We start from the raw sequence: 27842 nt of genomic DNA on the forward strand, positions 1-27842 counted from the left end.
GCCTTAAGGCTCCGCACTTGGCCTTCAGTATCAAAGGCAACATCCAGGAAAGATGCTTTGGATACTGCATCATGCGTTCTAATCCCAGCTCTGCCAATTTGCTGCATGACCTTGGACAAGTCACTTCCCTTCTCTGGGCCTCAGTTACCTCACCTGTAAAATGGGGATCGAGACTGTGAAGAAGAATTCACCTGTGGAAGGGGCTCCACTCTCTGGGCAGGACATGACTAATATAAAGTAATCTCTTGGTATTTCATTTTGAATTTTCCTTCTGGGCTTTTCATGTGCCTTAAGGCTCCACACTTGGCCTTCAGCATCAAAGGCAACATCCGTGAAAGATGCTTTGGATACTGCATCATACGTTCTAATCCCAGCTCTGCCAGTTTGCTTCGTGACCTTCGACAAGTCACTTCCCTTCTCTGGCCCTCAGTTACCTCACCTGTAAAATGGGGATCGAGACTGTGAAGAAGGATTCACCTGTGGAAGGGGCTCCTCTCTCTGGGCAGGACATGCCTAATATAAAGTAATCTCTTGGTATTTCATTTTTAATTTTCCTTCTGGGCTTTTCATGTGCCTTAAGGCTCCACACTTGGCCTTCAGTATCAAAGGCAACATCCAGGAAAGATGCTTTGGATACCGCATCATACGTTCTAATCCCAGCTCTGCCAATTTGCTGCGTGACCTTGGACAAGTCACTTCCCTTCTCTGGGCCTCAGTTACCTCACCTGTAAAACGGGGATCGAGACTGTGAGCCCCACGTGGGACAAAGGACTGTGTCCAACCCGATTTGCTTGTATCCACCCCAGCGCTTTGTACAGTGCCTGGCACATAGAAAGAGCTTTCAAATGCCATAATTATTATTATTATCCAATTAAGATAAAAATGGGCAGAAACATGCTTGACCTCAGTTGCAAATTCAGAATTGCTGCGTAACAATAATGATTGTGGTTTTGTGAAGTCACTTAACTTCTCTGGGCCTCAGTAATCTCATCTGTAAAATGGGGATTAAGACTGTGAGCCCCACGTGGGACAACCTGATCATCCTGTAACCTCCCCAGCGCTTAGAACAGTGCTTTGCACATAGTAAGCGCTTAATAAATACCATTAAAAAAATGGTATTTGTTAAGCGCTTACTATGTGCAAAGCACTGTTCTAAGCGCTGAGCACTGTTGGAGTCAGAGGTCATGGGTTCAAATCCCGGCTCTGCCAATTGTCAGCTGTGTGACTTTGGGCAAGTCCCTTCACTTCTCTGGGCCTCAGTTACCTCATCTGTACAATGGGGATTAAGACTGTGAGTCCCACATGGGACAACCTGATCACCTTGTGACCTCCCCAGCGCTTAGAACAGAGCTTTGCACATAGTAAGTGCTTAATAAATGCCATTATTATTATTATTATTATTCTAAGCGCTGAGTAGATGCGGTGAGATGAGACGCCATCCCTGTCCCTCATGGGGCTCACAGCCTAGACTGGAGGGAGAATAGGAATTTAAACCCCATTTTACAGTTGAGGAAACTGAGGCAGAGAGAAGTTGATGGTTTGCCGAGGGTCACACAGCAGGCAAGTAGCAGAGCCATGATTAGAATGCAGTTTCCTTACTTCCCATCCTCTTGTGGTCTTTCTCCAAGCCATGCTGCTTCTCCTTATTTGTAATAAACTGATGGTGGGATTTGAGAGGGACTCAGCGGTGTGGCCTAGTGGAAAGAGTACAGAACTGGGAGGCAGAGGGCCTGGGTTCTAATCCTGATTCTGCCGATTGCTTTCTGGGTGACCTTGGGTAAGTCACTTGACTTCTCCGTGCCTTAGTTTCCTCAACTGCTAAATGGGGATTCAATCATCCTCCCCCCTATTTAGACTGTCAGCCCCATGTGGTTCAGGGACTGTGTCCAACCTGATAATTTTGCATCCACCCCAGCACTTAGAACAGTGCTTGACACATACCATAAAAAGGAGTTTAGCATGTAATATAACATACAGCATGGCTGAATAGAAAGAGCACAGACCTGGGATTTAGAGGATTTGGGTTCGAATCCCTTAATCCTGGCTCTGCAACGTGTCTGCTGTGTGACCTTGGGAAAATCGCTTAACTTCTCTGTGCCTCAGTTACCTCATCTGTAAAATGGGGGTTAAATCCTGCTCCTTCCTACTTTGACTCTGAGCCCCATGTGGGACAGGGACTGGGCCCAACCTGTTTAATTTATATCTACTCCAGCCGTTAGAACAGTGCCTGGCACATAGTAAGTGCTTAACAATTATTTATCATTATTATTATTAAAATTATTAAATATAAATAAATATAAAATATGATTGTAATTAGTATTAAAATTATTGTTAAATCCTGCTCCTTCCTTTATTATTGTTAAAATTATTAAATGTAAATATAAATATAAATAAAGTATAATTATAATAATAATTATTAAAATTATTATTAAATCCTGCTCCTTCCTACTTTGACTCTGAGCCCCATGTGGGACAGGGACTGAGCCCAACCTGTTTAACTTGTATCTGCCCCAGCTGTTAGAACAGTGCCTGTCACATAGTAAGTGCTTAACAATTATTTATCATCATCATTATTTTTAAAATTATTAAATATAAATAAATATGAAATATGATTGTAATTAGTATTATTAAAATTATTGTTAAATCCTGCCACTTCCTTTATTATTATTAGCATTATTAAATATAAATATAAATAAATATAAAAATATAATTATAATTATTGAAATTATTATTAAATCCTGCTCCTTCCTACTTTGACTCTGAGCCCCATGTGGGACAGGGACTGGGCCCAACCTGTTTAACTTGTACCTACCCCAGCTGTTAGAACAGTGTCTGTCACATAGTAAGTGCTTAACAATTATTTATCATCATCATTATTAAAATTATTAAATATAAATAAATATGAAATATGATTGTAATTAGTATTATTCAAATTATTATTAAATCCTGCTCCTTCCTTTATTATTATTAACATTATTAAATATAAATAAATATAAAAATATAATTATAATTATTGAAATTATTATTAAATCCTGCTCCTTCCTACTTTGACTCTGAGCCCCATGTGGGACAGGGACTGGGCCCAACCTGTTTAACTTGTATCTACCCTAGCCGTTAGAACAGTGCCTGGCACATAGTAAGTGCTTAACAATTACTTATAATTATTATAATTATCATTATTATGCAGTATGTTACCTGCTGTTTATCTCAGCACTGTGTCCTTGGTTTAATCTCACATGTCTACCGACTCTGTTGTGTTCTCCCAAGTGTTTAATACGAGCTGGAGAGCAAAGGACATCTTTTGAGGGTTTACCTTTGGGTCTGATTTCAAAAGTGCCTCCAGTAGTTTTACTCAACCTGTAGGAGCCCAAAAATATTAATCGGGATGAAACAGTAGGTTAAAAAACTCTTCTCAGCTGCCTTCCTATTTGATTTTGATGGTACAGGTTTCTGAAAGTTCCAGTTTTTTTTAAAAAAAAAGAAGGAAAACTGATTGAAAACAAACATTTCTCTCTTTTCTAGGCATGTTTTCTTTATGAATTCCTGCAATCTGGAAATCAAAGACCAGAAAATCAATTCCATCGCTCTGTGCGTATCGAGCTGTCCGCAGGAGCAACTGAATTCTCTGGAAGAAATCCAAGGCTTTGCCAAGAACAATGGTAGGATTTAGAGAACACAGGTTACTTTCTTCCCCTACAATGCTGTCACCTGGGTAGTCGGACGTATCTTTTAGACTGTGAGCCCACTGTTGGGTAGGGACTGTCTCTATGTGTTGCCAATTTGTACTTCCCAAGCGCTTAGTACGGTGCTCTGCACATAGTAAGCGCTCAATAAATACGATTGATGATGATGGAAGGTGGAGTGTTCTGAGGCAATACCGAGCCCAGGGAAAGGCCACTGTCTTGCAGCAGTTTATTCTGATTGGCGAAGGCCGACACTTTGCCTAGGCTTGCCCCTTTTCCTTCAGATTTATCTGAGCTTCCCTGAAACTTATTTATTTATTTATTTATTTATTTATTTATTTTACTTGTACATATCTATTCTGTTTATTTTATTTTGGTAGTATGTTTGGTTTTGTTCTCTGTCTCCCCCTTTTAGACTGTGAGCCCACTGTTGGGTAGGGACCGTCTCTATATGTTGCCAATTTGTACTTCCCAAGCGCTTAGTACAGTGCTCTGCACATAGTAAGCGCTCAATAAATACGATTGATGATGATGATGAAACATTACCCGCTTCTCGCATGCCCTTAAAGCTGGCAAACTTGAAGTTATTCAGCCAGAGGTCAGGCACAGGTTAGATAACGGATTTACTTCTTACTAGGAGAGAGTGGGTCCCCTTAGGGAAAGTGGAGAATTCTTGGAAGTCCCTAGACAATAATAATAATAATGGCATTTTTTAAGGGCTTACTATGTGCAAAGCACTGTTCTAAGCGCTGGGGAGGTTGCAAGGTGATCAGGTTGTCCCACGGGGGGCTTACAGTCTTAATCCCCATTTTACAGTATGTTACCTGCTGTAGTGAAGTGAAGTGACTTAGTGCTGACATGTGCTTAGTACAAGGCTCTGCACAAAGTAGACAATCGGTAAATGCAATTTATTGAAGCCGAGGGTGTTTTTTTCCCCTTTTTTGCAACACTGTGTGGTAAGACTAATCAGCACAGACCGTTCAGATCCTGAATTCTGGTTGTGCCTGTTTAGTTCCCTGAATTTATCTGGGGCAGGCACAAATCAGTCAGTAGAACTTACTGACCCCCTTCTGTGTGCTGACTACTGAATGTCCGGTTCTGTTAGGCTGGGTTCCCGCAGAACCCGTGTTTAAGGAAAACTCACCCTGAAATGCTCGCCGTGTTTGCCCAGCACAGACATCTCTTCAGACGCAGCGACGCCCCGTCTGCCATCGCATTCTAGCCGGAACACATGAGGAAAACACATCTTCTAACAGAATCGATAAGCAGCGTGGCTTTGGAGTCGGAGGTCACGGGTTCGAATCCCAGCTCCGCCACTTGTCAGCTGTGTGAGTTTGGGCAAGTCACTTCACTTCTCTGGGCCTCAGTTTCCTCATCTGTAAAATGGGGATTAAGTCTGTGAGCCCCACGTGGGACAACTTGATTACCTTGTGTCTACCCCAGCGCTTAGAACAGTGCTTTGCACATAGTAAGCGCTTAATAAATGGCATTATTATTATTATTAAGCAGGCAGGGGAGCGGCCAAGTGGACAAAGCAGGGGCCTAGGAGCCAGAGGTCCTGAGTTCTAATCCTTGCTCCCCCGCTGGACTGCTGGGTGACCTTGGGCAAGTCACTCAACTTCTCTGGGCCTCAGTTTCTTCCACAAGAAAGTGGAGAGTCAATAACGTGTTCTCCCTCCTACTTACAGCAGGAGCCCCGTGGAGGACAGGGAGCGATTAACTTGTCTCAACTCCAGCACTTAGAACAGTGCTTGACACACAGTGAGTGCTTAACAAATACCATTTTAAAAAAAGAAGACACAGCCCCTGCTCACAGATGGTTTCCATTCCGAGTATGCATGGCTTAGGGACTACTATTCAGAGATAATAATAATATTAATAATAATGAAGGCATTTGTTAAGCGCTTACTATGTGCAAAGCACTGTTCTAAACTCTGGGATCGGTCTCCCAACCTCTGTGCTTTGTCTCTTACGAACTTGCTGTAACACACGAGTTCCTTTACTGTGCCTTATTTCCCATCCGAATCATGAGACTCCTCTCCCCGAAAGGGGTTGTGAGCCTAGTGGAGAGCTAAAAATAACGATTCAGAACTGACCTTCGGAGCTGAGAAGCAGTGCGTCCTAATGGAAAGAGCATGGGCCAGGGAATCGGGTTTCTAATCCCTGCCCTGCCACTTGCTTGCTTTGAGATGTTGGGCGAGTCACTGAACTTCTCTGAACCTCAGTTTTCTCATGTGTAAAATAATAATAATAATAATAATGGCATTTGTTAAGCGCTTACTTTGTGCCAAGCACTGTTCTAAGCGCTGGGGAAGATACAAGGTGATCAGGTTGTCCCACATGGGGCTCACTGTCTTAATCCCCGTTTTCCAGATGAGGGAACTGAGGTACAGAGAAGTTAAGTGACTTGTCCCAAGTCACACAGCTGACAAGTGGCAGAGTGGGGGTTAGAACCCATGACCTCTGACTCCCAAGCCCGGGCTCTTCCTCTGAGCCACGCTGCTTCTCTAAATTCATTCATTCAATCGTATTTATTGAGCGCTTACTGTGTGCAGAGCACTGTACTAAGCGCTTGGGAAGTACAAGTTGGCAACATATAGAGACGGTCCCTACCCAGCAACAGGCTCACAGTCTAGAAATGGGGATTCACTACCTGTTTTCCCTGCTAGTTAGACTCCGAGCCACAGGTGGGTCAAGGACTTTGTCTGATCTGATTATCTTGTAACAACCCCGGTGCTTAATACAGTGCTTGGTCTACAGTAAGCATTAATCAGTGGGATCTGCTGAGCGCTTACTGTGTACAAAGCCCTGTCCTGAGCGCTTGGAAGATACAATCCAACAGAGTTGATAAGACACATTTCCTGCCCACAACGAACTCACAGTCCCCTGTTATCAATCAATCAATCATCATCATCATCAATCGTATTTATTGAGTGCTTACTGTGTGCAGAGCACTGTACTAAGCGCTTGGGAAGTACAATTTGGCAACATATAGAGACGGTCCCTACCCAAAAGTGGGCTCACAGTCTATTAATTATCACCATTATTGTTATCATCATGATTATTACAATTGACTGAATGGAAGAGCTCTGTTTGGGAATGGGTAATGATGTTCCTTTCCTCACTTTTAGGGTCTCTTCTGTGTGTCTATAGCTTGAATTTTTCCAGTGGCATCCCAAATCCCCAAGTAACCTCCTTGTGTCCCAACCTTCCAGTTCCTCCAAGGTAAGGACAGTCCTGAGTGTTTCACACATCAGCACCCTCGATGTCTCTCCAGGATGCCTGTTTGAGAGAGAAATAATGCTTTGCTTTTGGTTTCTTGTCTTTTCAATTCTTAATAATAATAATAATAATAAGAAGAAGAAGAATAGCAATAATGCTAATATTAATTGTGGTATTTGCGTACTTACCGTATGCCAGGCCGTCTTGTTGATTCACCCCAAATCAATGCCTTGGTTTTTACAGCTATTAATTTTGGCACAGGAAATTTTTAATATCCGTTATTCATTCAATCACTTTTATCATTTATTTATTATTATTATTATTTTATCTATTATGCATTTTATTGCTATATTTTACTTGTACATATTTACTATTCTATTTATTTTGTTAATGATGTGCATTTAGCTTTAATTCTCTTTGTTCTGACGACTTGACACCTGTCTGTATGTTTTGTTTTGTTGTCTGTCTCCCCCTTCTAGACTGTGGGCCCGTTGTTGGGTAGGGACCGTCTCTAGATGTTGCCGACTTGTACTTCCCAAGCACTTAGTACAGTGCTCTGCTCACAGTAAGTGCTTAATAAATACGATTGAATGAATGAATTAAACCCTTACCGTGTGTAGAGCACTGTACTAAGTGCTTACCTTATTTCCTTTGGGATTTAACCCAGCATCTCCTCTGGACTGTAAGGTTGTTGTGGGCAGGGAATATAATAATAATGATAGTATTTGTTCAGCACTTACTGTGTGCCAGGCACTGTACTAAGTGCTGGAATATGTCTTCCAGCTTTCATTCATTCAATCATATTTATTGAGCACTTACTGTGTGTAGAGCACTGTACTAAGCACTGAGAAAGTAGAGAAGCAGCGTGGCTCAGTGGAAAGAGCACGGGCTTTGGAGTCAGAGGTCATGGGTTCAAATCCCGGCTCCGCCAACTGTCAGCTGTGTGACTTTGGGCTAGTCACTTAACTTCTCTGTGCCTGTTACCTCATCTGTAAAATGGGAATGAAGACTGTGAGCCCCACGTGAGACAACCTGATCACCTTGTAACCTCCCCAGCGCTTAGAACAGTGCTTTGTATGTAGTAAGCACTTAATAAATGCCATTATTATTATTATTAAAGTACAATTCGGCAACAGATAGAGACAATCCCTAACCAACAATGGGCTCACAGTCTAGAAACTGTCGTATTGTACTCTCCAAGCTCCTACTGCAATACTCTATGCACAGTAAGCACTCAATAAATACCATTGATTGACTGATGGAGGAAAAGACTTTGAGTAATAAGCTTGTATTTTCAATAAGCAAAATAAATAAGTAGCCAAGAGAGTCACGTGCTAATCTGACTTGAAGAATGTTCTCTCCAGTCACTCTCAGATAAAATAGAATACATTGAAGAGACGAATGACATCTTAACAAACTTTCTGACATTCTGACATACTTCCTAAAGTTTCTTGGAATTCCCAAGAATTCCAACCAGTAGAGTATTGTCCTTCCCAGTAAAGACAGACCAATCAAATCAGGCTCCTTGGGGTTGTGACAGACATTTCCTGGGATGGGGCAGATGCTGTTCTAGTCTAACAGCAGTTTTGTTACTCTCTCCTTCTGTGCAGAAACAAGTAGGAGTCAGATGTAGAAATCTAGTTTTATCATGAAGTAGCAATGCCAAGCTTGTAGCATGAGACATTTTGCTCCAGGGCCAAAGAACACCGTCTAAATATACCACCTCCCTGGGACTAAACCATCGGTTTCCCCTTCCTGATCCATCTTGGAACATGTGGCAGAATATCAAGCATACTAGGTCGTGATAAAATTAGTGCAATAGATTGCAGGTAGGACAACCCATATTTTCTCTATTTCCTTTTGTCTCTGAACAGATTTAGGTTTTTTAGGTCTGCAAGTCAAAATGTGGCTTGTAATCAGGCTTTAAAATGCCCAAGTAGAAATATCACCGTTATACAGAGCAGCATGGCTCAATGAAAAGAGCATGGGCTTTGGAGTCAGAGGCCGGGAGTAGAACCCACGTCCTTCCGACTCCCAGTCCCATGCTCTGTAGACTGCGCCATGCTGCTTCTCTGTGACCAAAAGGCAGAATATGTTGTTATTGTTGTTTTATGCTGTCGAGTCGTGTCCGACCCATAGCGACGCCATAGACACATCTCTCCCAGAACACCCCACTTCCATCTGCAATCGTTCTGGTAACGTATCCATAGAGTGGATACGTTAGATGCGTGAGAAGCAGGGTGGCTCAGTGGAAAGAGCCCAGGCTTGGGAGTCAGAGGTCATGGGTTCTAATCCCGGCTCCGCCACTTATCAGCTGTGTGACTTTGGGCAAGTCACTTAACTTCTCTGGGCCTCAGTTACCTCATCTGCAAAATGGGGATTAAGACTTTTGAAATGGGGATTAAGGTGATGGAGAGCCTTGAAGCCAAGAGTGAGGAGTTTTTGCTTGATTCGTTGGTTGACAGGCAGCCCCTGGAGATTTTTGAGGAGGGGAGTAACATGTCCAGAGCGTTTCTGTACAAAGATAATCTGGGCAGCTGAGTGAAGTATAGGCTGAAGTGGGGAGAGACAGGAGGATGGGAGATCAGAGAGGAGGCCAGTGCAGTAATCCAGTCGGGATAGGATGAGAGATTGAACCAGCAAGAGAGTGGTTTGGATGGAGAGGAAAGGGCGGATCTTGGCGATGTTGTGGAGTTGAGACCGGCAGGTTTTGTTGACACATTGGATGTGTGGGGTGAACGAGAGAGCGGAGTCGAGGATGACATTAAGGTTGTTGGCTTGTGAGATGGGAAGGATGGTAGTGCCGGGATAGTCAGGGAGAGAGCAGGGTTTGGGAGGGAAGATAAGGAGTTCAGTCTTGGACATATTGAGTTTTAGATGGCGGGCAGACATCCAGATGGAGATGTCCTGAAGGCAGGAGGAGACACGAGCTTGAAGGGAGGGAGAGAGAGCAGGGGCAGAGATGTAGATTTGGGTGTCATCAGCGTAGAGATGATAGTTGAAGCCGTGGGAGTGCATGAGTTCACCAAGGGAGTGAGTGTAGATAGAGAACAGAAGGGGACCAAGAACTGACCCTTGAGGAACCCCTACAGTAAGGGGATGGGAGGGGGAGGAGGAGCCCGCAAAGGAGACTGAGAATGAACAGCCAGAGAGATGAGGAGAACCAGGAGAGGACGGAGTCTGTGAAGCCAAGGTCGGATAGCGTGTTGAGGAGAAGGGGGTGATCTACAGTGTCGAAGGCAGCTGAGAGGTCGAGGAGGATTAGGATAGAGTAGAAGCCATTGGATTTGGCAAGAAGGAGGTCATTGGTGACCTTTGAGAGGGCAGTTTTGGTGGAGTGTAGGGGATGGAAGCCAGATTGGAGGGGGTCGAGGGGAGAGTTGGAGTTGAGGAGTTCGAGGCAGCGTGTGTAGACGACTCATTCTAGGAGTTTGGAAAGGAAGGATAGGAGGGAGATAGGGTGATAACTAGAAGGGGAGGTGGGGTCAAGAGAGATTTTTTTTTTAGGATGGGGGTGACGTGGGCATGTTTGAAGGCAGGGGGGAAGGAACCAGTGGAGAGTGAGTGGTTGAAGATGGAAGTTAAGGAGGGGAGGAGGGACGGGGCGAGAGATTTCATAGAATGAGAAGGTCTGAAGCACAGGCGTATGGAGTAGCACTTTGAGAGGAGGGAGGAGATCTCATCTGAAGATACTGCTGGGAGTGGCAGAGCTGGGATTAGAAGCTAGGTCATTTGACTCCCAGGCCCACTAGGCCACATTGCTTCTCGGGATTAGGACTGTGTCCAACCTGATTATCTTCTGTCTACCCCAGTCTTTAGGATGGTGTTTGGGACAGAATAGTGGCAAGTACTTATTATTATTGTTTTTGTTATTATATTAATGGCATTTGTTAAGCACTTCAGTCAGTCATATTTTTCAAGTGTTTATTGTCCGCAGAGCACTGTACTAAGTGCTTGGGAGCTTACAGCCTATAGGGAAAGACAGATAATATAAATAAATATATTTCATATATGTACATAAGTGCTGCGGGGCTAGGAGGAGAGAATGAATAAATGGCGTAAGTCAGGGTGAAACCAGAAGGGAGTTGAGGAAGAGGAAAAGAGGGCTTAGTCAGCGTGGCTTAATGGACAGAGTACATGCCCAGGAGTCAGAAGGACCTGGGTTCTAATCCCAACTCTGCTACCTGTCTGCTGTGGGACGTTGGGCGAGTCACTTCACTTCTCTGTGCATCAGTTACCTCATATGTAAAATGGAGTTTAAAACTATGAGCCCCATGTGGGACAGGGACTGTATCCAACCTGATTTGCTTCTATCCACCCCAGCACTTACAGTGCCTGGCACATAGTAAGCACTTAAAAATACCACAGTTATTATTATTATTATTATTATTATTATTATCATTAGATGTGCCTTCAATAAAGCTTGAAGTGGGGGAGAGCAATTATCTGTCTGATATGAGGAGGGAGGGGCAGGACGCAGGTGAGAGGATGGTGGCTAGGTTGAGATCGAGGTACAGTGAGCAGGTTAGTATCACAGGAACAAAGTGTGCAGGCTTGGTTGTAGTAGGAGAAGCAAGTAAGTAGCACATGCTGTGTTCCAGGCTCTGTACTAAGCGCTGGAGTAGATCCAAGTTAATCATCTTGGACACAGTCCCTGTCCTACATGGGACTCACAGTCTTAATTCCCATTTCACAGATAAAGTAACTGAGACCCGGAGACGTGAAGTGACTTGCCCTAGGTCACACAGCAGACAAGTGGTCGAGCCAAGATTAGAACCCAGATCCTTCTGACTCCAAGCCCCAAGAGAGCCACGCTGCTTATTAATATAATAATAATGATAGCATTTATTAAGCACTTACTATGTGCAAAGCACTGTTGTAAGCGCTGGGGAAGTTACAAGGTGATCCAGTTGTCCCACGAGGGGCTCACAGTCTTCATCCCCATTTTACAGATGAGGGAACTGAGGCCCAGAGAAGTGAAGTGACTTGCCCGAAGTCACACAGCTGGCAATTGGCGGAGTCAGGATTTGAACCCATGACCTCTGACTCCAAAGCCCGGGCTCTTTCCACTGAGGCGCGCTATTATTATTATTCACCCTCACAGTTTGCGTCAGTTAGGAGCTCCTGTCTCTTTTTGGGAAGGCAGCTGCATATTCAGTTGGCTTCTAAAGAGTAAGGCCAAGTGACTGTCCTTTCCTGCTTCCCGCCCCTAGGGTTTTCTGGGAATTTATTGTACTTAGGTGTAGCTCAGTTGCTAAATAGCTAAATCGTTATTTCCCTCTAGACTGTAAACTCCTTACGGGCAGGGAACATTTCTGCCAAGTCTGTTGTTTTGTGCTCTCCCAAGCGCTTAGTACAGCGCTCTGCACGGAGCACTCAATAAATACTACTGATTGATTGAATTGGCGTTAGAGATTTTTCTTTTGCCTGACACCTTGTTAATAGTCACCCATCTAATCATCATCAATCGTATTTATTGAGCGCTTACTATGTGCAGAGCACTGTACTAAGCACTTGGGAAGTGCAAATTGGCAACACATAGAGACAGTCCCTACCCAACAGTGGGCTCACAGTCTAAAAGGGGGAGACAGAGAACAAAACCAAACATACCAACAAAATAAAATAAATAGGATAGATATGTACAAGTAAAATAAATAAATAAATAGAGTAATAAATATGTACAACCATATATACATATATACAGGTGCTGTGGGGAAGGGAAGGAAGTAAGATGGGGGGATGGAGAGGGATGGAGGGGGATGGGATAGATCTAATCTATCCCACATCCCATATTGCCAGCCATGTTTTAACTCAAAGAAACGTGGCTTGACAGCATTCACCTCTCCCATTAGGAAATGAGAAATTCACTGTTTCATTGAGCCCTGCCTCCTGTGGACAGCAGATTAAATCTCTTTCACTACATTGTGTATAAGTTTTTCTCTGTGAGTTGACACCTGAACTTCTGATGATAAATACCTCTTCTTGTCTTATGCTGTTGAGTCGACTCCGACCCATAGCAACGCCACGGACGCATTTTTCCCAGAACGTCACCCTCCCACCCCGCCCCCATCCTGCAGTCATTTTGGTAGTGTATCCATAGACTTTTCCTGGTAAAAATATGGAAGTGGTTCCTTCCACACAATAAACTTGAGTCTCCACCCTCGACTCTCCCAGCACAGGTGAGTTTTGACTTGTAGCAGATGCCCTTCCTCTCGCTAGCCACTGCCCAAGCCGGGAATGGAATGGATAGGCCTCTGCTTCACTCTCCCTCCCAAAGTCGAGACTCACAGTGTACTGAAAACTCTCCAGGTATGGCCCTGAAAGGGGAAAATACACCTCTTCACCCCTCTTTTTTTTTCCATTTTTCTCCAGCAAATCCTTCCCCTTGTTTAATCGATGTCTCCCTCAAACACCTGAATGCTACTCCGTCTTTGCAGCGGTTTTGATTAATGATGTGGGCACCTTGCAGCGCATCCTGGGTGGAATAATGGCAGGAAGAGAAACCGTCCTTGGCCTGTGTGTCCTTTCAGTAGGTAATGTCGGATGCGGAAACACATTTTTAACAGTGGAATATAGACTACATTTCACATTTAAAGTATTCGTAGTCGGGTTACAGCGGGATTACAGGGGATCTGACTTTTATTTTTATCAGATGAGGGGGCTGGATGACATTGGTTGAAAATTTTTTAGACATTTTTCATCTTAAAATTACCAATAAAATTTGAACAGAAGCATTTTATGCCATTCTTATTTATGCCTCTGAGAGATGATGATGATGATGATGATGATGGTATTTGTTAAGCACTTACTATGTGCGAAGCACTGTTCTAAGTGCTGGGGGGGACAGAAGGTGATCAGGTTGTCCCACGTGGGGCTCACAGTCTTAATCCCCATTTGACAGATGAGGGAACTGAGGCTCAGAGAATAATAATGATAATGATGGCATTTATTAAGTGCTTACTGTGTGCAAAGCACTGTTCTAAGCTGCTGGGGAGGTTACAAGGTGATCAGGTTGTCCCACGGGGGTCTTACAGTCTTAATCCCCATTTTACAGATGAGGTAACTGAGGGTCAGAGAAGTGAAGTGACTTGCCCAAACTCACACAGCTGACAAGTGGTGGAGCCGGGATTAGAACCCATGACCTCCGACTCCCAAGCCCGGGCTCTTTCCACTGAGCCACGCTGCTTTTCTAGCCACGGGAGATGTAGCACGGCCTAGTGGAAAGAGAGTCAGAGGTTCTGGATTCAAATTCCAGCTCTACCAATTGCTTGTTGTGTGACCTTGGGCAAAAAAACCCAAAATGATATTTCTTAAGCACTTATGATGTGCCAGACACTGTACTAAACACTGGGATGGATATAAGCAAATCAGGTGGGATACAGTCCCTTTCCCACTTGGGGCTCACTGTCTCTATCCCGATTTTACAGATAAGGCAACTGAAGCACAGAGAAGTGAAGTGAATTGCCCAAAGTCACCCAGCAGACAAGTGGCAGAGAGTTACTTAACTTCTCTGTGCCTGTTACCTCATCTGTAAAATCAATCAATCGTATTTATTGAGCGCTTACTGTGTGCAGGGCACTGTACTAAGCGCTTGGGAAGTACAAGTTGGCAACATATAGAGACAGTCCCTACCCAACAGTGGGCTCACAGTCTAAAAATGAGGATTAAATACTCCTTTCTCCTACTGTGTCCAGCTGGATAAACTTCTATCTATCCCAGAGCTTAGAATAGTGCTTGACACATAGTAAGGGCTTAGCAAGTACCATAAAGAAATTCCTAAAATGTAGTTGACTTACTCTGTTTCATTTCAAACTGTGGACAAGTGGAAGACCTTAATGTTTAAAGTCCGGTCTCAAGATTTTTACGCCAATTTTTTTTTAAATTTCAAATTCGAATAATGTCATAAAATGCCCACAGTCATTTATGTAAAGTTAAATAGCATTTGGTCTAGCTAATTGCACCCAATTTTTATCATATTTTACTCATATTTATTTAATAGTATTTATCAAGTGCCTACTGTGTCCAGAAGTTTAGATTATCATTGAATAATTCTTAACTGCCTATTTTGCTTTTTTTCAGCCTTATCCTTTACTATGGTTTTGATCTTCTGCTGTGTCACCACCCTCCTGGTTCACATTTTTATTACATTGGTTATAATGGGCTTATTGTGTAAGTACTCTTAGGTTTAATCATGTTATCTATAAATGTGGTAAACCAAAATAAGTTTTTATATAGGTAAAACATCAAATTCCTCCTCTTCCCAAGTAGAGAAGCAGCATGGCTCAATGGAAAGAGCACAGGGTTTGGAGTCAGAAGTCGTGGGTTCAAATCCAAGCTCCGCCAAATTCATTCAATAGTATTTATTGAGCGCTTACTGTGTGCAGAGCACTGTACTAAGTGCTTGGGAAGTACAAGTTGGCAACATATAGAGATGGTCCCTGCCCACCAAATGTCAGCTGTGTGACTTTGGGCAAGTCACTTAACTTCTCTGTGCCTCAGTTACTTCATCTGTAAAATGGGGATTAAGACTGTGAGCCCCCCATGGGACAACCTGATCACCTTGTAACCTCCCCAGCACTTAGAACAGTGCTTTGCACATAGTAAGCACCTAATAAATGCCATTATTATTATTATTAGTAGTAGTAGTAGTAGTATTAATCCACATACTAGAACTCTAACTTGTGGTGATTTGGGCTGGGGTGGGGAGTATTCTTACGTCTTTTTTTAAGGTTACCTCTTGATATTTATGTGTGTAGATTATATTTAAGATCTGGGACGATGGTAGGCTGTTGGTAGTATCTGCATTCTTAAAGGGAGAGTAATAATGATAATTTTGGTATTTGTTAAGAGCTTACCCTGTGCCAAGCACAGTCCTAAGCTCTGTATCACGTTGGAGACTGTTTTTATCCCATATAGGGCTCTCACTGGCTAAGTAGGGAGGAAGAGAGGTATTTAATCCCAATTTTACAGATTAGGAAATTGAGGCCAGGCATATAGTAAGTACTTAAGAAATACTATCAAGAAGCAGCGTGGCTCAATGGAAAGAGCACGGGCTTGGGAGTCAGAGGTCATGAGTTCAAATGCCGGCTCCACCAATTGTCAGCTGTGTGACTTTGGGCAGTCAGTTAACTTCTCTGTGCCTCCGTTCCCTCATGTGTAAAATGAATGGGGGTTAAGACTGTGAGCCCCACATGGGACAATCTGATCACCTTGTATCCTCCCCAGTGCTTAGAACAATTCTTTGCACATAGTAAGCGCTTAACAAATACCATCATCATCATTATTATTATTATATAATGCTATTATACTATTATATAATAATAATAATAATAAGCAGCATCATGTAGTGGATAGAGTGTGGGCCTGAGAGTCAGAAGGTCATGGGTTCTAATTCTGGCTCTGCCACTTGTCTGCTGTGTGACCCTGAGCAAGTCACTTCTCTTCTCTGGGCCTCAGTGACCTCATCTGTAAAATAAAGATTAAGACTGTGAGCCCCACGTGGGACGGGGATTGTGTCCAACCTACTTTGCTTGTATCCACCCCAGCACTTAGTACAGTGCCTGGCCCATAGTAAGCGCTTAACAAGTACCACAATTATTATATAATGGAATTGACTTTGTGCTACCCACAGGGAGTCAATGACCCAGCTCTCCTTTTATTCATTCATTCAATCACATTTATTGAGCATTTACTGTGTGCAGAGTACTGTACTAAGTGCTTGGGAGAGTACAGTACAACAATAAACAGATTTACGGTTTGGATTCTCGGAGTCAAAGTCACTTGTCACCTATGGGATGTATGAGGGAGTACTGCCCTTTAAGACCACCCCTATATCAATCAATCAATCGTATTTATTGAGGGCTTACTGTGTGCAGAGCACTGTATTAAGCACTTGGGAAGTACAAGTTGGCAACATATAGAGACAGTCCCTACCCAACAGTGGGCTCACAGTCTAGAAGGGGGAGACAGAGAACAACACCAAACATACTAATAAAATAAATAGAATAGATATGTACAAGTAAAATAAATAAATAAATAGAGTAATAAATATGTACAAACATGTATACAGGTGCTGTGGGGAAGGGAAGGAGGTAAGATGGTAACATGAGGTAATATATATATATATATATATATGTGTGTGTTCATTCAGTCGTATTTATTGAGCACTTACTGTGTGCAGAGCACTATACTAAGTGCTTGGAAGAGTACAATACACACACACACACACACACACACATATATATTTTCGTACATATATATTATATGTATGGATATTTACATACATATGTAGATACACATAACACTCTTTCCCCATTCAAAGCCCTACTGAAAGCATACCTCCTCCAAGAGGCCTTCCCAGACTCAGCCCCCTTTTCCTCAGCTCCCACTCCGTTCTGCATCACCTCAACTTGCTCCCTTTGTTCTTCCCCCCTGCCCCCCACCCCACAGCACTTATGTATATATGTATGTATCTATAATTCTTTTATTTGTATTGATGCCTCTTTACTCGTTTTGGTGTCTATCTCCCCCGCCAGAGATAGACTGTTGTCTCTCTTTATTGCTGAATTGTAGTTTCCAAGTGCTTAGTCCAGTACTCTGCACACAGTAAGCACTCAATAAATATGATTGAATGAGAGAGTGTGTGTGTGTGTGTGTGTGTGTGTGTGTGTGTGTGTGTGTGTGTAATAATGGTAATAATAATGATGGTGTTTGTTAAGCACTCCCACAGAGGCCCAGGGTTAAATGCAGTTAATCCCATCCTGAAAGGGAGTTGTTGCTGAAAGCGTACGTGTGGGTTTGTGTGCGTATACATACAACATGCATATATATTCATTCATTCATTCAGTCGTATTTATTGAGTGCTTACTGTGTGCAGAGCACTGGACTAAGCGCTTGGGAAGTACAAGTTGGCAGCATGTAGAGACGGTCCCTACCCAACAGCGGGCTCACGGTCTAGAAGGGGGAGACAGACAACAAAACAAAACATATTAACAAAATAAAATAAATAGAATAAATATGTACAAGTAAAATAAATAGAGTAATAAATATGTACAAACATATATACATACATACAGGTGCGGTGGGGAGGGGAAGGAGGGAAGGTGGGGAGGATGGGTATATATACATGTGTACATAAAGAAAAGCAGTGTGGCTTAGTGGAAAGAACATGGGCTTGGAAGTCAGTGGTTGTAGGTTCTAATCCCACCTCCACCACTTGTCAACTGTGTGACTTTGGGCAAGTCACTTAACTTCTCTGGGCCTCAGTTCCCTCATCTGTAAAATGGGGTTGAAGACTGTGAGCCCCGCAGGGGACAACCTGATTACACTGTATCCTCCCCAGAGCTTAGAACAGTGCTTGGCACATAGTAAGTGCTTAACAAATACTAACGTTATTATTATTAAAGCTGTGAGTGGATTGGGACCTTGTATTTGAGAGGCCACCTAGGGTATGCGGTAATTTGATTTATCTAGTGTGCCACAGGCTAAGCCTGGAAGATTCTTCTCTCCTTCCATAAGTACTGACTGTAATTGGTGTTTATTTTCCAGTTGTCTCTGGTGTCTTATGGTGGCTGTACTATGACTATGTCAACAGCATCAGCACGGAGCTGGATACAGAGAAGGAAAACGTGAAGTTTTTACTGGGATTTTCCATCGTATCCACAGTCATCACGGTAAGGAACTGCCTCACTCTAGAAAGCCAAGAAGCAGCGTGGTCTAGTGGGAAGAGTAATAATAATAATAATAACGGTGGTATTTGTTGAGCACTTACTATGTGCAAAGCACTGTTCTAAGTGCTGGGGGGGATACAAGGTGATCAGGATGTCGCACTTGGGGCTCACAGTCTTAATCCCCATTTTACAGATGAGGTAACTGAGGCACAGAGAAGTTAAGTGGCTTGCCCAAGGTCACCCAGCTGACAAGTGGTGGAGCTGGGATTCGAACCCATGACCTCTGACTCCCAAGCCTGGGCTCTTTCCACTGAGCCACGCTGCTTCCCCTACCTGGGTTCTATTCCCAGCTCTGCCAGTTGTTCGTTCAGTCGTATTGATTGAGTGCTTCCGGTGTTTAGAGCATTGTACTAAGCGCTTGGGAGAGTATACTATAGCAATAAATAGACACATTCCCCACCCACAGCGAGTTCGCAGTCTAGTTGCCTGCTGAATGACCTTGGTCAAGTCACTTCTTCTCCACGCCTCAGTTCCCTCATCTGCAAAATGGAGATCCAATCCTACGTAATCCCATGTGGGACCTGATCATAATAATAGTAATAATAATAAAATAATGATGGCATTTGTTAAGCGCTTACTATGTGCAAAGCACTGTTCTAAGCGCTGGGGAGGTTACAAGGCGATCAGGTTGTCCCACGGGGGGCTCACAGTTTTAATCCCCATTTCTCAGATGAGGTAACTGAGGCACAGAGAAGTTAAGTGACTTTCCCAGAGTCACACAGCTGGCAGTTGGCGGAGCCGGGATTTGAACCCATGACCTCTGACTCCAAAGCCTGTACTCTTTCCACCGAGCCACACTGCTTCTCATGCCAACTTGTACTTCCCAAGCGCTTAGTACAGTGCTCTGCACACAGTAAGCGCTCAATAAATACGATTGATTGATTCTCATCTTGTATCTACCCCAGCACTTAATACGGTGAGCATGTGGCACATCATAGTAAGTGCTTAGCAAATGCTACAGTTATTACACGGGCTTTGGAGTCAGAGGTCATGGGTTCAAATCCCAGCTTCACCAACTGTCAGCTGTGTGACTTTGGGCAAGTACCTTAACTTCTCTGGGCCTCAGTTCCCTCATCTGTAAAATGGGGATTAAGACTGTGAACCACCATGGGACAACCTGATCACCTTGTAACCTCCCCAGCACTTAGAACAGTGCTTTGCACATAGTAAGCAATTAATAAATGCCATCATTATTATTATTATTATTACTGTTACAGTTATCAGTTACTCTAGTGCCTGACTGTTGCAAAACGCAGGGATTTTTCCTTCCCCTCAAAATACGATAGCTACTTTGAAATTTGCACGGAGTAAACTAACCCTTTGAAGAGACCTCTTGGCCTCAAGTCCGTGCCTCAGTGGACACACACTGTTATACTTACACCCTGCCATTTTCATTCTCTTGGAGAATGGATTAATGACTTAATGGAGACAACTTAATAACTGAGCAGGTTCAATGTGCCTGCATCCTGATAATGCAGTTATGAAGTTTAATATTTTCCTTTATCAGTGTGTGCTCCATGTTTAGACAGCACTTGGACTTAGGACACATCTTCTGGAAACTATCTTAATTACTCTGCTAGTTCCCCTGTCTCTAATCTATTTTAATGTCATCCCCCTCATCCCCCTCTCCATCCCCCCCCATCTTACCTCCTTCCCTTCCCCACAGCACCTGTATATATGTATATATGTTTGTACATATTTATTACTCTATTTATTTATCTTGTACATATCTATTCTATTTATTTTATTTTGTTAGTATGTTTGGTTTTGTTCTCTGTCTCCCCCTTCTAGACTGTGAGCCCGCTGTTGGGTAGGGACTGTCTCTATGTGTTGCCGACTTGTACTTCCCAAGCGCTTAGTACAGTGCTCTGCACACAGTAAATGCTCAATAAATACGATTGATTGATTAATTGATTTATGTCTGTCTCCCGAGTAGACTGTAAGCTCCTTGTGGGCAGGGATCTTAAAGCACCCAATCACCTCACTCCGTCCTGCCTCACCTCGCTACTCTCCTGCTACAACTGAGCCCGCACACTTCTTTCCTCTAATGCTAATCTTCTCACTGTTCCTCCATCTCATTTTTTCTCGCCGCCAACCTCTTGCCCACATTCTGCCTCCGGCCGGGAAATCTCTTCCCTTCTCCTATCAGACAGCGCTTAGTACAGTGCTCTGCACACAGTAAGCGCTCAATAAATTCGATTGATGATGAGACAGACAGTAACTCTCCCCTCTTTAAAGCCTTATTGAAGGCTTTAAATAAGCCTCCAAAAAGTCTTCCCTAAGCCCCTCTCTCCTCTTCTCCCACTCCCTTCTGCGACGCTTTGACTTGCTCCCTTCATTTATCCTCTCTCCCTTCCCCACAGCACATATGTGTATATATATATATATATATATATATATATATCTGTAATTTATTTGTGTATATTCATTCATTCATTCGTATTTATTGAGCACTTACTGTGTGCAGAGCACTGTACTAAGTGCTTGGGAAGTACAAGTTGGCAACATATCAATCAATCAATTGTATTTATTGAGTGCTTACTGTGTGCAGACATATACTAATGACTGTCTCCCCCTCACGACTGTGAGCTCGTTGTGATCAGGGAATGTGTCCGTTTGTTGTTGTATTGTAGCCTCCCAAGCACTTAGTACAGTGCTTCGCACATATTAAGATCTCAATAATAATAATAATAATGATGATGGCATTTGTTAAGCGCTTACTATGTGCAAAGCACTGTTCTAAGCGCCAGGGGGGATATAAGGTGATAAGGTTGTCCCATGTGGGGCTCACAGTCATAATCCACATTTTACAGATGTGGTAACTGAGACTCAGAGAAGTTAAGTGACTTGCCCAAGGTCACACAGCAGACATGTGGCGGAGCGGGATTTGAACCCATGGCCTCTGACTCCAAAGCCCGTGCTCTTTCCACTGAGCCACGCTGCTTCTGTATTTAATAAATACGATTGAATGAATAGATCGCATGTACCAACTCTTGTTGTACTAGACTTTCCCAAGCGTTTGGTACAGTGCTCTGCTCCCAGCAAGTGCTTGAAACATAGCATTGAGTAATTTGAAATGTAAGTCAGGACCAATATTCTGAGGCCTCAGTGACCTCATCTGTAAAATGGGGCTTAAGACTGTGAGCCCCATGTGGGGCAGGGACTGCATCCAACGTAATTACCTTTTATCTACCCAGTGCTTAGAACAGTGCCTGGCACGTAATAAGCGCTTAACAAATGCCATCATTATTATTATTATATGGGACATTTTTTATTTTGTTAATACGTTTTGTTTTGTTCTCTGTCTCCCCCTTCTAGACTGTGAGCCCACTGTTGGGTAGGGACCGTCTCTATATGTTGCCAACTTGGACTTCCCAAGGGCTTAGTACAGTGCTCTGCACACAGTAAGCGCTCAATAAATACGATTGAATGAATGAATGAATGAACAGGGACCCAGGTAGGATATGCTGTTTAACCAAAGTTACCCAGAATCGTGTACTTGGTCAATTTATAGGTGAGTAATATAGCTACCTTAATGTATTTATATTGAGGCAGAGAGGTTGCCACCCCCGGGGAATCCCACTTGAAATCAGGTGACACTCCCTTACTCCAATGTCTGTCCTCCCCGCTACCACCTTTTTAAAACCTTTTCCTCTTCCCCTCCTTCTTCCTTCATGGCTTTTGTTTCTCCGCAACCCGCCGAGCTAGTGCCATCAAAGGCGCCGGTCTTGTGAAAGTTGAAACCGACGGGTTGAGAAGCCGAAACAGGATTTAAATCCAGAGAGGTTGTCGCTACCGTTCTCCGTAACTCAAAACGTTTTCAGTCGAAGACTTCCTGTAGTAGTCACGAGGTAGCCAGGACAGGAGGCCCTTTTGTTTCCTAACTCGACGGGGCTGGGTTGTTTAAATTATAAGGCAGTCGGCTGCCCCGTCAATCAATCAATCAATCAATCGTATTTATGGAGCGCTTACTGTGTGCAGAGCACTGTACTAAGCGCTTGGGAAGTACAAGTTGGCAACATATCGAGATGGTCCCTACCCAACAGTGGGCTCACAGTCATGCGAACTCGTTAGCTGGTAACAGATGAGAAGCAGCGTGGCTCAGTGGAAAGAGCCTGGTCTTTGGAGTCAGAGGTCGTGGGTTCAAATCCCTGCTCCGTCAATTGTCAGCTGTGTGACTTTGGGGAAGTCACTTCATTTCTCTGGGTCTCAGTTCCCTCATCTGTAAAATGGGGATTAAGACTGTGAGCCCCCAGTGGGACAACCTGATCACTTTGTAACCTCCCCAGCGCTTGCAACAGTGCTTTGCACATAGTAAGCGCTTAATAAATGCCATCATCATTATTATTATGATTATGAAGAAGTGCGAATGCCGAGGAAGGGGGTTGGGAGCATTTTGCAGTGGCTTAAGAATGTTCATGCCCTTGTAGTTATAATAATAATAATAAGCACTGGGGAGGTTACAAGGTGAGCAGGTTGTCCCAAGGGGGGCTCATGGTCTTAATCCCCATTTTACAGATGAGGGAACATTCCTTTCCAAACTCCTTGAACGAGTTGTCTACACGCGCTGCCTCAAATTCCTCAACACCAACTCGCCCCTCAACCCCCTCCAGTCTGGCTTCCATCCCCTACATTCCACGGAAACTGCCCTCTCAAAGGTCACCAATGACCTCCTGCTTGCCAAATCCAATGGCTCCTACTCCGTCCTAATCCTCCTCGACCTCTCAGCTGCCTTCGACACTGTGGACCACCCCCTTCTCCTCAACACGCTATCTGACCTTGGCTTCACAGACTCCGTCCTCTCCTGGTTCTCCTCTTACCTCTCCGGTCGTTCATTCTCAGTCTCTTTTGCTGGCTCCTTCTCCCCCTCCCATCCTCTTACTGTGGGGGTTCCCCAAGGTTCAGTGCTTGGTCCCCTTCTGTTCTCGATCTACACTCACTCCCTTGGTGACCTCATTCGCTCCCACGGCTTCAACTCTCATCTCTACGCTGATGACACCCAGATCTACATCTCTGCTCCTGTTCTCTCCCCCTCCCTCCAGGCTCGCATCTCCTCCTGCCTTCAGGACATCTCCATCTGGATGTCTGCCCGCCATCTAAAACTCAACATGTCCAAGACTGAACTCCTTGTCTTCCCTCCCAAACCCTGCCCTCTCCCTGACTTTCCCATCTCTGTTGACGGCACTACCATCCGTCAAGTCTCACAAGCCCGCAAACTTGGTGTCATCCTCGACTCCGCTCTCTCATTCACCCCTCACATCCAAGCCGTGACCAAAACCTGCCGGTCTCAGCTCCGCAACATTGCCAAGATCCGCCCTTTCCTCTCCATCCCAACTGCTACCCTGCTCGTTCAAGCTCTCATGCTATCCCGTCTGGACTACTGCATCAGCCTTCTCTCTGATCTCCCATCCTCTTGTCTCTCCCCACTTCAATCCATACTTCATGCTGCTACCCGGATTGTCTTTGTCCAGAAATGCTCTGGGCATGTTACTCCCCTCCTCAAAAATCTCCAGTGGCTACCAATCAATCTGCGCATCAGGCAGAAACTCCTCACCCTGGGCTTCAAGGCTGTCCATCCCCTCGCCCCCTCCTACCTCACCGCCCTTCTCTCCTTCTCCATCCCAGCCTGCACCCTCCGCTCCTCCGCCACTAATCTCCTCACCGTACCTCGTTCTCGCCGGTCCCGCCATCGACCCCCGGCCCACGTCATCCCCCGGGCCTGGAATGCCCTCCCTCTGCCCATCCACCAAGCTAGCTCTCTTCCTCCCTTCAAGGCCCTACTGAGAGCTCACCTCCTCCAGGAGGCCTTCCCAGACTGAGCCCCTTCCTTCATCTCCCCCTCATCCCCCTCTCCATCCCCCCCATCTTACCTCCTTCCCTTCCCCACAGCACCTGTATATATGTATATATGTTTGTACATATTTATTACTCTATTTATTCTACTTGTACATATCTATTCTACTTATGTATGTTTGGTTTTGTTCTCTGTCTCCCCCTTTTAGACTGTGAGCCCACTGTTGGGTAGGGACTGTCTCTGTATGTTGCCAACTTGTACTTCCCAAGCGCTTAGTACAGTACTCTGCAGACAGTAAGCGCTCAATAAATATGATTGATTGATTGATTGAGGCCCAGAGAAGTTAAGTGGCTTGCCCAAAGTCACACAGCTGATAATTGGCGGAGCTGGGATTTGAACCCCTGACCTCTGACTCCAAATCCCTTGCTTTTTCCACTGAGCAGGGGTCAGGCATACTGGGGCTTAGCCTGTGTCCCTGCTGGCCCAGTTGGAATGGTCATCATCGGTCGCTTTACTTCTTTGGGCCTCAGTGACCTCATCTCTAAAATGGGGATTAAGACTGTGAGCCCCATGTGGGGCAGGGACTACATCCAACCTAATTACCTTGTATCTATAATAATAATAATAATAATGGAATTTATTAAGCACTTACTATGTGCAAAGCACTACCCCAGTACTTAGAACAGTGCCTGGCACATAATAAGCTCTTAACAAATACCATCATCATTGTTATTGTTATTATTATTATTATTATTATTAAATGGAACAGGGATTGTATCTGACCTGATTAGCTTCTATCTACCCCAGCGGGTAGTACAGTACCTGGCACATAGTAAGCACTTAGGAAATACCACAATCATCATCATCATTAATGGCATTTATTGAGCACTTACTGTGTACAGTAAGTGAGAAGCAGCGTGGCTCAGTGGAAAGAGCACGGGATTTGGAGTCGGAGATCATGGGTTCAAATCCCGGCTCCACCAATTGTCAGCTGTGTGACTTTGGGCAAGTCACTTCACTTCTCTGGGCCTCAGTTCCCTCATCTGTAAAATGGGGATTAAGGCTGTGAGCCCCCCGTGGGACAACCTGATCACCTTGTAACCTCCCCAGCACTTTGCACATAGTAAGTGTTTAATAAATGCCATTAATATTAATATTGTTATTATTACAGAGCACCATATTAGCCACATGGCAGAGTTCAATACAAAAGAGTTGGCAGACATATTCCCTGCCCACAGTGGGCTTAGGGTCCCAAGCAAGAGACTGGCATTAATATGAATGCATAATTTATAATATATAATTTAAAGATGCATCATCTCCAAGCCAACACCAGATGGGTCAGACTATGTCCAGATCCTTTAAACAGGAGTCGCCCCCGACCCCCATTTTGAGGATTAATTTTTTTTTTAATAGTATTAAGCGCTTACTATGGGCCAGACACCGAACTAAATGCTGAGGTAGATCCAACCTAATTGCTGGAGTAAGATACAAGCTATTCGGGATGGACACAGTCCGTGTCCCGCATGGGCTTGGGAGTCAGAGGGTGTGGGTTCTAATCCCACCTCTGCCACTTGTCTGCTGTGTGACCTTGGGCAAGCCACTTCACTTCTCTGAGCCTCAGTTACCTCATCTGCAAAATGGGGATTAAGACCGGGAGCCCCACGTGGGACAACCTGATTACCTTGCATCTACCCCGGTGCTTAGAACAGTGCTTGGCACATAGTAAGCACTTAACAAATACTGTCATTATTATTATTATTTTACAGATGAGGGAACTGAGGCCCAGGGAAGTGAAGTGACTTGCACAAGGTCACACAGCAGACAAGTGGCGGAGTCGGGATTGGAACCCAGGTCCTTCTGGTTCCCAGGCCCCGTGCTCTTTGTAATAGGCCACGCTGCTTTTGTGACTCATTTCATAGTGAGGTGCTTGGAGCTTTTTTGGCAGGGGCCCTTCTGAGGATGTTTCCTTTACTTATGTAGTTGGGTCTGGACTTCTGGGACAAACCAGAAGCAGTGTGGCTCAGTGGAAAGAGGCCCAGCTTTGGAGTCAGAGGTCATGGGTTCAAATCCCAGCTCTGCCAATTGTCAGCTGTGTGACTTTGGGCAAGTCACTTCACTTCTCTGGGCCTCAGTTCCCTCATCTGGAAAATGGGGATTAAGACTGTGAGCCCCCCGTGGGACAACCTGATCACCTTGTATCCCCCCAGTGCTTTGCACATAGTAAGTGTTTAACAAATACCATCATTATTATTATTAAACCTTCCCAGCAGACCCAAAGTGACTCTTACATGCATGGCCTAGTGGATAGAGGCTGGGCCTGGGACTCAGAAGGTCATGGGTTCTAATCCCGGCTCTGCCACTTGTCTGCTGTGTGACTTCGGGCAAGTTACTTCACTTCTGAAGAAGTGAAGAAGGGTAGCAGCGTGGCTCAGTGGAAAGAGCCCAGGCTTTGGAGTCAGAGGTCATGGGTTCAAATCCAGGCACCGCCAACTGTCAGCTATGTGACTTTGGGCAAGTCATTTAACTTCTCTGGGCCTCAGTTACCTCATCTGTAAAATGGGGATGAAGACTGTGAGCCCCACGTGGGACAACCTGATCACCTTGTAACCTCCCCAGCACTTAGAACAGTGCTTTGCACATAGTAAGCACTTAATAAATACCATTATTATTATTATTATTATTATTCTCCGAGCTTCAGTTACATTATCTGTAAAATGGGGATTGAGAGTGTGAGCCCCACGTGGGACAGGGACTGTGTCCAACCTGATTTGCTTATATCTGCCCTAGTGCTTAGTACAGTGCCTGGCACACTGAAAGCACTTAATAGTAATAATAATGATGGCATTTATTAAGCTCTTATTATGTGCAAAGCACTGTACTAAGCGCTGGCTTAGTACATACCATAATAAATACCTTAATAAATACCATAATTATTATTATTATTATGCAAGGTAGTCCCCCCAACTCATTGGGGAACTTAGACCTTTTTTTTAAATGATACTTATTAAACACTTACTATGTGCCTGGTGCTGTACTAAATGTTGGGGTAGATACAAGCTAATCAAGTGGGACACAGTCCCTGTCCCAAGTGGGCTCACACTCTTAATCCCCATTTTACAGATGAGGTCACTGAGGCTCAGAAAAGTGAAGTGGCATGCCCCAGGTCACATAGCAGACAGGTGGCAGAGCCGGGATTGGAACCCAGGTCCTTCTGACTCCAAAGCCCGTGCTCTTTCCACTGAACCACGCTGCCTCTCAGCTGCCTCTTATTGGGCTCAGTTCCAACAATGGTCCTGATTTCGAGAAGCAGCGTGGCTCAGTGGAAAGAGCCCGGGCTTGGGAGTCAGAGGCCGTGGGTTCGAACCCCGGCTCTGCCACGTGTCTGCTGTGTGACCTTGGGCAAGTCACTTAACT

The 27842-nt window shown here is 44.4% G+C and overlaps 1 protein-coding gene across 5 annotated transcripts in view; it reads left to right on the forward strand.

The window, feature by feature from the left end:
• Nucleotides 1-27842, forward strand: part of SLC44A3 (solute carrier family 44 member 3) — a 156020-nt gene that overhangs the window by 7186 nt on the left and 120992 nt on the right. For 3 of the 5 annotated variants that reach the window (XR_005450399.1, XM_038745896.1, XM_038745893.1), the window contains 5 exons: nucleotides 3523-3659; nucleotides 6815-6908; nucleotides 13278-13438; nucleotides 14985-15074; nucleotides 18453-18577. Coding sequence is in view for 4 of the 5 variants with exons in the window: in XM_038745896.1 (XP_038601824.1) it covers nucleotides 3523-3659; nucleotides 6815-6908; nucleotides 13278-13438; nucleotides 14985-15074; nucleotides 18453-18577 (607 nt within the window). In the remaining variant the exon portion in view is untranslated. Of the gene's footprint in view, nucleotides 1-179; nucleotides 238-3522; nucleotides 3660-6814; nucleotides 6909-13277; nucleotides 13439-14984; nucleotides 15075-18452; nucleotides 18578-27842 lie in introns of those variants that run through there. The other 2 variants (XM_038745895.1, XM_038745894.1) reach the window with 2 other exon arrangements.

The sequence above is a fragment of the Tachyglossus aculeatus genome, chromosome 4, assembly GCF_015852505.1.
Source record: "Tachyglossus aculeatus isolate mTacAcu1 chromosome 4, mTacAcu1.pri, whole genome shotgun sequence".
Lineage (NCBI taxonomy): Eukaryota > Metazoa > Chordata > Mammalia > Monotremata > Tachyglossidae > Tachyglossus > Tachyglossus aculeatus.